General features: G+C 29.1%; 1 protein-coding gene across 1 annotated transcript; it reads right to left on the bottom strand.

The window, feature by feature from the left end:
• Window positions 1–244: 244 nt before the first annotated feature.
• On the bottom strand, window positions 245–9,504 carry LOC107449076 (progestin and adipoQ receptor family member 4). Its single transcript, XM_016064501.3, has 4 exons — window positions 9,105–9,504; window positions 7,478–7,696; window positions 3,619–3,836; window positions 245–613 (listed from the first exon to the last, which is right to left on the bottom strand). The coding sequence occupies exons 1-4, from the start codon at window positions 9,385–9,387 to the stop codon at window positions 398–400; spliced, it is 936 nt and encodes a 311-aa protein (XP_015919987.1). The 5' UTR covers window positions 9,388–9,504; the 3' UTR covers window positions 245–397.
• Window positions 9,505–9,664: the final 160 nt, after the last annotated feature.

Here is a 9,664-nt window from a genome sequence, read left to right as displayed (position 1 = left end):
TAAGTAGTTATTCCTCATGTATATTTATTATACGTAATTTTATGCGTGAAAAATATCAGACTAAAGCACTGATGATAATTTTTTTTTTTAATATTAAGTACCTTTTTTTAAATATATCTTCTAATTAAGTACTTATAGATTTTAACTAGTTATTTCTCATGTATATTATAATAATATGTAATTTTATGCCTGAGAAATATCAGACAAAAGTACTATTATTAATTTTTTAATATTTAATATCTTATTTTGAAATATATTTTTCAATTAAGAACTTGTAAATTTTAGCTAAGAAGTTATTTTTCATGCATATTTATTCTAATATGTAATTTTATGCCTGAAAAATATCAGACAAAAGTACTGATGTTAATTTAAAACTCTGCTAGATATAAGGCAAACTTTATTTAGGGCACTGGTTTTCGGCAACCCACCGGAAATCCTTTTGAATGGCCCAGTGCATGTGTAATCCTCCTAAGACTACTAAAACATGCATTATGTTGTGGCTGTTAAATGCATAATCAAACTTTCCTGGCAACCATCGTTCTGGTACTAGAGAAGCACTTATAACAGCACCAACCAGTGACCAGAAATCTTGCATAAAAACGTGATATAAGGCCTAGAAAAAAAAAAGAAAATTTTTTTTTGAAAAAACTATTACATACAGAACATTTAATAAAGTATACTTTAATGAAGTATGAACAACAGAATATATTATGATAAGCAATAGTATAATACACTGTTAGAGATGCTGTTGGGGGATACTCGCCTCCCCTGTCTTTTTGATGCTGGGTTAATAATTGCTTTTTCTCAATTATCATTCTTTTCTGTGTTAGAAAATATCAAAACAATGTAAATACTTTGTTTGATTTTCAATATATTATTAACACAATTCTATAAACTGCATTAACTTTACAAGGTCTAAAGCAAACCAAAATTAATAAATTAAATGAACTATATTTTTAATACTCCTGATTCTGATAGTTTTATTTTTTCTCTGGTAAATACTTAATGCATATTTTTTTAGTATTTTTATTTAAAAATTATTTTAAAGCATTAATATTTATCCTGTTTGATTGGTAAGTTTAATGATAAGTAAAATGAAATATAACAGAAAATTCTATATCCGCAAATGCAAACTTGCAGGTTTGTATTCTAATCTTAAACCATGTTAGTGATTAATATTACTTATTTATTTTTACTCCAGTCTTTAGTCTTGCTTTCTCTTTCATATTTTTTTAAAATAAAAGCAATTAGTATTTTAATTTTTTAAAAAAAACGTCTCTTGATAAAATTATACTTAGTTGGGGGACCTTTTTTTCAAACTTATTAATTCTTAATTGCTTTTCAAAGAATAGAAATATAAGACAAATATTTTTACTTTCATTTTAATCAATAATATGACATTTGGAGGAGGCAGTACAGAATTAATCTAATTAAATAAATCTATATCGAATATAATAATACAACAGTAATACAATACACAGGGTGTCTCATAAATACTGAACACCTGAATACCACTTTACACAGTGGAATTTCTTTCATAAATTCATCCACAGCAGCGAAAATTTCAGAACCCTTTTCTTTTAAAATTTTGAATAAACTATAGGAAGAGAAAATTTATCAAAATAAATTTTGTGCACCTGAGATTTTGAAACAACTCTAAGTAACTTCAAAGGCTTGTTCCTAATAGCATATTTTGTTGGTCTCAGCCCAATAAAACTTTGATAACACTGACACTTAACAATAAAACTCTGAAATCTTGCATGAAGAGTGGGTTTTGAAATTTTGCCTATTTCTCATGCATTCGGTCAATGGTGCGTTAACGCACCATTAAATTTGAATTAAAATTTTTAAATTTTTTATGATATTTGCTTTATTTCAATTTTATTCTCAGAACTTACAACTTTAAACCATTATAAAACCATATAATAAATCTCAAGTGGAATAATTATACAGTTTAAAAAAATTAGCTTTTTCAATAACCGTTTGAATTTCAAAAACTAGCATGTTTTGAAAATTTTTCGACAGAAAGTATTTACTCCAATTGAATTTAAAATATTTTATAGACATTTTCAGAACCCTTAAAAACAGCAGAAAAATAAAATTATTGAAAAATATTCACCACGGTGTTAGTAAAAATTTATTTATTAAAATAGTGCGCTTACGCACCTTTGGCCGAAAATAGGTTAAAAAAGAATCAACTTTATAAATATTTACGAAAGGTATCTATTTTCATCAAACTTAAATTTATTACGAATTTTAATATTACTTCATTTTAACTTTTGGTGAACAAATGGTATAGCACTTCACACATCTGTGTCACAGGTTCAGGGTTCTATCCTGGGACCGGGCAAGGTTGACTCAGCCTTTCATCCCTTCAGTGGGTGAATAAAATGAGTACCAAACATGCTTGGGGACTAAACACATATGGTTCTGTGTTCAGCTGACCATTTAACTGGAAAATCTGCATCTGCACCTCAGATCCCGAGGTAAAAAAATACTGAGATGAGCACAGTTGGCTTTGACCCTTCATGGGCTGTTGCGCCATTGAGTTTTAGAGTTTATTTTAATACATACATGTAAAATAAGTAAGGAAAATTGAAAAATGTTTTCAAATTGGAAAAAAATATACAAAAAATAGAATAGAAAGAATCCCATTCATTGAAGTAAACGAAAATAACTACATTGAAAGTTCTTAGACCACACAAAAGAGATAGCTAAAAATTAAGATAAGCATAAATCAACTTTCACAATACAGAAATAGCCTTGGTTATTTCAAGAACTTTATTAGAAACTATTAACACAACTGCTGCCCAAAGATGTTAGTGAAATAGACAAAAAAAGTGACTCAGCAAAAAAGTAATGTTGTGTATTATGCAAATATTCCAAACAACAGATGATTCAATTAAAATAGTGAATGTAGAAGAAACATTGACACAAGAAACCAATGCAGAACAAAATTTAACATATGCTACCTTCTATTTGCAGTTCTGGAGAATTAACACCAGTCACTCATTTTTTATTATGGATGAGAAACTATTGTATACAGAGTAATTTATTACAAAATTTCCTGCAAAGTTAAATTATTTATGATTTGCTATTTAAAACAGATAATTTACAAGAAATACAGATTAAAAATTAATAATAATAAATTTTTTTTTACAAATTTATGATAAACACTTGCGACTTTGTTATGGAATCAAGAGGAATTTTTAGAAATATAAAAGCATAATTCTCAAAATTTAATGTAATATGCACATTTTTAAATTTAATCTTTTACACTTATAAAATATGCATAATTTTTAAAAATAAAGTTTCAGTATTTCATTACTCTGCAGATATTAAAGTTTTATTTTATATACATTTGATTACATTATTATAATAATTCTATTAAAATAATAATAAAAATATAAAAATTTGAGATACGAAATCCTACAGTTAGTTGCAGTAAAAGAACATACAAAATGGATTTATTTGGTTACTCAAAAGTGCAGCATAGGTCTTGAGAATTTAAAAAAAAAAAACAAAAAAAACACAGGCAATGTAATAACTTACAAATCTTGTTGAAATTAAACATATGTTTTAAACAAATTTATTTTTGGGACATTTAAAATACATTACCTCAGGGTGTCCACCACCATAGGGTGTATAACGTACACACAGGATACAAAGCCGCATAATGAACATAGCAGCAAAACTTATTCGACGTTCCCATGGTCCAACAGCAAATACTGCAGCATGCAGGGCTTTTAACGCAAATGATAAGTATATTAAGAGCAAAAGGAATCTCAAAGGCCATGGTAAACACATGGTCCCAATGTAAATTGAGGAAAAACCACCTAAAAAGTAAATATAAAAACATAAATAATGATTTACTACAAAGAATTTAATACAAAATATAAGTTAATGTAGAAACTAATTTCATATTCATCCTGTAAAAATTATAAATTACTTATGAAAACACAACTAATCAAAAACTTAATTGTTACTTTTCTTAAACTAGTTAATTTGATTAGTAGGATGTACTTACTAGTAGGATTAGTAGGATGTACTTTGGTTCTTTACCTTCTTAAAGCTTGAGCTAAATCAAGGTAAAGAACCAAATAAAACAAAAATAATTATTAATGTTTTCAACCAGTGTTTTCATCTCAGAAAAAAAATGGGTAAGAATTTCTCACCCTTTCTCAAAAACAGGGTGAGATTTCAAAAAGTTAAGTGAGATTTCAAAAATTTAAAAAAAAAAAAACTCAAAGAGACTTGAAAAAAAAAATTTCTTTAATTATGATGCATTTTTAACATCTTCTAATTTTTAAAGCATTGAATATTTTTGCTGCATCATCATATGGAAAATGTTCTACATCTACTTTTTCATCAGCTATTCTCATTAGGTTGCTCAAATGCGTATTTGTTTCGTTTTGATCGCTTCTACCCACATTTGTTTCATTTTCATTTGTCCGTTTCGGAGTAGAAGATATTGGCTTTACAAGGTATTTGTCCATCTTACATTAACGAGCAAAAACTTTTAACGTCTTACATGAAGAAACCTTACCTACGGTAAACACGTGGTTGCAGAGAAATGCGTTCTGAAAGAGGTTCCGTGGTTCGGAAGGATGGTGTTCTGTTGTTCTTAAAGGTTCTGAACAATACTGGTAAATAGGGAAGCTAGATAATGGGGCAGATGTTGAAAATAATAAAAGATCCAGGAAGAAAAGTGAAACGGATTTTATTCTAAATGGCGCAAAAGAGAAATTTTTTTCAAAATGCGAGAAATTCGCGAATTTTGAAATTTTTTAATAGAATGCGCGAATTTTTCGCGCTAATCATTTTTTAATGCGAGAATATAAAAAAATATGCGAGATTCTCGCGTTGTAGTCAAAACACTGATTCAACAATCATTATAATGGCAAATATATTAACTTAAATGCCAATTTGATTTTTACGTTAATTTTTAAACCCAAATCTATTAATTTATTTTCAAACTGGTTTCAGGAAAGTATCAGAATGAAGTAGTGTTTAACATTTTTAGTAAACTTGTCACATAAGAATGAAAAATAGATTTTGTGTCTAAAAACTAGATATTTATTTAAAATCAGTTTTTAAATTTTTTTTTTTTAATAAAAGAGACAGAGAATAAGAGTGAAAACATATTTTGTTTAAATGAAAAAAAAAAAAAAAAGCAGAAAACTGTTCACTTATTTTCTAAGGAATTTATTTTGAATGGATCTGGCATTTGGTATTGATATATTTATATGGTTCATTTTTTGCCACTAAGTACAGTCGAACTTCTATTTAACGAACTTCCATTTTGCAAATTTCTCTATTTTATAAATTCTTCCGAGGAACCAAGTACATTTTGGAAATTTCTTCGTAAAATAACTTCCAAACAGCGAAGTAAATTTTCTATTTAACGAACTTTTCTTTGAGATCCACTTTTCCTATTTTCCAAAATATTTCAAACTTGTTAACGCATTTTATGGGGGAAATAAACGTGAATTAATTTTTGAAGCCGCTGCTTTTTGTAATGGTTTACTGTTTTCTCTAAAAGTTATTTTAGAGAAAGTGGTAAAATCCTTTTCTCTTTTTGTTTGTATTTTAAATGAGAAACTCAGTCCAAATTAACAGATTTTATCAGTAGCAATTAAACTAAAGAACGCACGTGGTAATGCCTATAATTTGATACATAAATTTAGTTTTCTTTTCTTCTTTTTTAGTTGAAAATGCATGTAGCGTGATAGTGCAACACTAGATAATGTTTTGCTCTATTCTTGCTTTCCACACAGATTTTATTTACGGTTCAGATTTTTGAAATAAATAGTAGATACTAGTTTACAAGATAAAGGTCCATCAATTGCTACTTTATATATGTCTAGTGTTTATGAATTAAAAACCTGTTTTGTATTATTTAAGTATTTTAAAAGTTGATTTTCTATTAAACAAATTTTCCTTATAACAAACTTATTATCGGGATTCAGCGACTTCATTAAATAGAGGGCCGACTGTATATCTACTTGTAATTTTACATACAATTTATAGGCATTTTATCTATGTAAAAGCTGTCTGTGTGACAATTTACACTTTAGTTAAATTTTATATGCAGCTAAACAAAAATATATATACTGAGAAATTTACAATCATATTTCAGTTTTATTTAATTTTTAATATTCTGGTGATAGTTTCTGTTGACATCTCTTGGTTTTAGGACTTTTTAGATTTTAAACTTATCGAAAATGAGTTAATCAATTTTGTTCCACAAAAGTAACTATAAATTTAGAATTACTTTTGGAAAGAAGAAATTTTACATATCAGCATCAAACTACTTAAGTTCAAAAAATTTGTTAAAACTTGCAATCTTGAGATCTTTACTATCTCATCACTGCTTTGATTAAACCAAACATCAGCAATACCTCATTGCGTGAAAAATGCATAAATTTTACTCCTTAACTAGTACCTTAAAAATAGATGCTAAAAGAACTTCATATAAATGATATTTAAATACACTGGTGGACAAAATTAAGACAACATCAGAATTGGACACAGCTTCAATGGGCTAATGTTCTCTTCACCGATGTGTCCAGATTCAGTCTACAACCCGATTCTGGACGGCTATTGATATGGAGGGAACCTGGAACCCGATACCATCCCAGCAACATTATTAAAAGGGACCATTATGCTGGTGGAGGACTCATGGTTTGGGCAGGGATCATGCAAGATACCCACACACCGCTCCATGTGTTTGACAATGGTTCCGTGAATGCCCAGAGGTACAGGCAGGAGGTCCTAGAGCCCTATGAGCCTCTTTTCAGGGGCGCTGTTGGCCCTGAGTTCATTTTTATGGACGACAATGTGCGACCACACAGGGCCCTCATGGTTGCTGAATATTTGGAAAGCGAGGATATTCAACGAATGGATTGGCCAGCCAAATCCCTTGACCTGAATCCTATTGAACATGCTTGGGATGCTCTTGGGAGAGCTATTGCGATGCGGAAATTGCTCTGGTGGAAGAATGGGAGAGTCTTCCACAAGTCCTTCTTAACTCCCTTATTAACAGCATGCATACTTGTTGTGCATGCTGTCCGTCTGTCAGGGGTGATCATACACCATACTAGAGGCAACACACACTGTACAAGCATCACTTTTATTGTCATCGTTTATCCTTAAGTTCAGACTATATTGGATTTATTAGCAATAGGTCTTGCCAGTGAATATCACTTTCATTTTTGTTTTGATCACCCCTCATTTATTTATATTTAGTATTTTTTGAGATATTTGGGAAAATGTCTTCCATCTCTTAATTTTGTCCACCAGTGTATATGCAATGTAGATCATTAGTTTTTATTTTTTTTTGGGGGGGGGGTAGGGAAATTTTAAATATAGATTTACTTTAAGGAAGATGAAATATATAATATGAATATCAAACCAATTAAGAAGAAAAAAAATTGTTAACTTTTGCAATCTTAAAAAAATATCATTATTATCTTACCACAGCTTTGAGTAACCCAAACACCAGCAACATCCCACTGTAAAAGACGTGCATAAGTTCCACGGCCTGAATAATGATTCATAAATAGATGATATATGGAACTTCCCAACCACGGACATACAGTTGCTGCTGCATGGAAATAAGGTAATAGTGGCAGTGGCATTTCATTCCAAGGCAATAAACCTGGCAGGCTCCAGATAGCATATAGTAGAGGTAAACCTGAAATTTAAAAAAAAAAAAAATTATAAAAAGAATGAATATTGAAACAAGTCACCAGTTTGTTTTTTAAAGTCAAATGTCTAATTTATGTCAAAGTTTATTATTTTCAGTTTTATTACTGAATGTATCTTCAAGATCAATTTGAGACAAAATATATTTAATTCTGATATATGGTTTGGTCTCAGAAGTGATTTTTGTGCTTTAAGGTTGCTTGCTTTGCCAAACTCTAATCTCATTCCAAGTTTTATGTTTCTTCATAAAATACCTCTTGTTGTCATGGTGCAAATGTAAATTTTTTTTCCATTGATATTTTATCTAAGTTAAATATTTAACAGAATTTGCTTTAAAGTATTGTTTAAAAATAGAGAACTATTAAGACTTAGTTAAATTGTAAATTACCAGATTAAAAAAATTAATATTAATTAATAATTAGGAAAAAAATAATGCAACTGCATCAGCCATAAAATGAAATGAAAAAACTTGAGGTACACTGTCTTTGCAAAATAAAAGATTCACAGACAGTTATATTAAAATTAAAAAATTACATAAAGTAAACACAGTAATATGAAAGTACAATTGTGGCAAATTTAAAATTATAAGCAGGTTTAATTTAGATCGCAATAATTTTTCTATTGCATGCTTCCATATTATTCCATTTGGTAATGGCTAGATATAGATTTGCAGTATTTCTTTATTTATGGAATATTAAAAAGATAAGTGTTTGGTGCGTAAAATTTACCAAACAAAAAGGTACAGATGCATTACAAAACTGAAATTTCTATTTTATCTGATTCAGTAAGCAAAGAGGGGATATTTCCGTATCGTGATCTGTCGCACTAACTACAATCGCTAAGGTGCCAAATAGATTTTAAACTTGCAAATTTTTTAAAAAACAAGAAAACAAGTAAATGGTTGCACAGGGTGGCTACGAGTTATACCTTTCGATTTGGTCCCTTTGGTTTTTTTTTAGTTTCTCGCAGGCCACCGCCCTAAAGTTTCCAAGACTTGGCGCTAATTTTGCCACAGATCACGATACGGAAATCTCCCCTTCGTTTTATTTAAGTAATGAGTCATAGTTTATAAGTTTCTCTTTTAAATTTAAATACTGTAAAAATCAAGTATCATAAAAGTATCTATTTTTTCAAATACATTAATATATATCAAAGAAAAATTACACAATATCTGTATTTCCCTGAGAGCTGTCATTAATTCAAAACATTATACAAAATGCAACAGCCGTAGTTCTTTCCATCATATACAAACGAATGAAATGTTCGATTTACCAACTAAAAATATGTATTTTTCAATTATTGATTTAAAAAAAATTTATGATGCTAGTAGATTGACTAAATCAGTTTTTTTTTTATTATGAAAATGCATCACTAGATCTTTCAACCAGGATACTTACCATGAGTGAGAATGTTGAGAGTTTCATTGTGAAAATAAGTAAGGCTTCTAATGCACTCCCAAGAGTCCATTTGCGGTCTATAACCCGTGAATACAAACGGATTGAATTGTAAATGTTTCGGCATTACATCGAAATTTAATAATTCTGACGGATAATCTTCTTTCTTCGTATAATCTTCTTTTACCGGTTCCATGCCAGGCTTGAATTTATCACCACTTCCATTTCCGGCCTCTTCAATATTACTTCCCCCATTCATATGTCTTAAATTTAGATTAGAATTCATTTTCAAAAATCGAATTTAACCATGATTACATAAAAATGAAATAAAATATTTAAGATACCGAAACTAATTCAATGAACCAGAAATCCAATTTTTTTAACCAATATCGATAACGATTACAATTAACGATAGAAAAAGAAACTGCAAGCGATAATTTTTCTCAATTAATCATTTTATTCTTAAAAGAGTCAGTTTCAGTAATAATAAGTACAATCAATACTTAAAATATTTTTGAGATATTATTTTGTTTTATCACTAGCACAATGCATTAATCGAATCT

The sequence above is a fragment of the Parasteatoda tepidariorum genome, chromosome 10 (assembly GCF_043381705.1).
Source record: "Parasteatoda tepidariorum isolate YZ-2023 chromosome 10, CAS_Ptep_4.0, whole genome shotgun sequence".
Lineage (NCBI taxonomy): Eukaryota > Metazoa > Arthropoda > Arachnida > Araneae > Theridiidae > Parasteatoda > Parasteatoda tepidariorum.
Note: the sequence above shows the minus strand (reverse complement) of the source record. Positions and strands in the feature narration are given on the sequence as shown.

Excerpts from the sequence above, each read along its gene's own strand:
- LOC107449076 (XM_016064501.3), bottom strand. The coding sequence starts at position 9,387 with ATGAATTCTAATCTAAATTTAAGACATATGAATGGGGGAAGTAATATT. Across the intron at positions 7,697-9,104 it reads TCTCAACATTCTCACTCATG|GTTTACCTCTACTATATGCT; the intron begins GTAAGTATCCTG and ends TTTAAATTTCAG. Across the intron at positions 3,837-7,477 it reads TTGGGTTACTCAAAGCTGTG|GTGGTTTTTCCTCAATTTAC; the intron begins GTAAGATAATAA and ends TTTACTTTTTAG.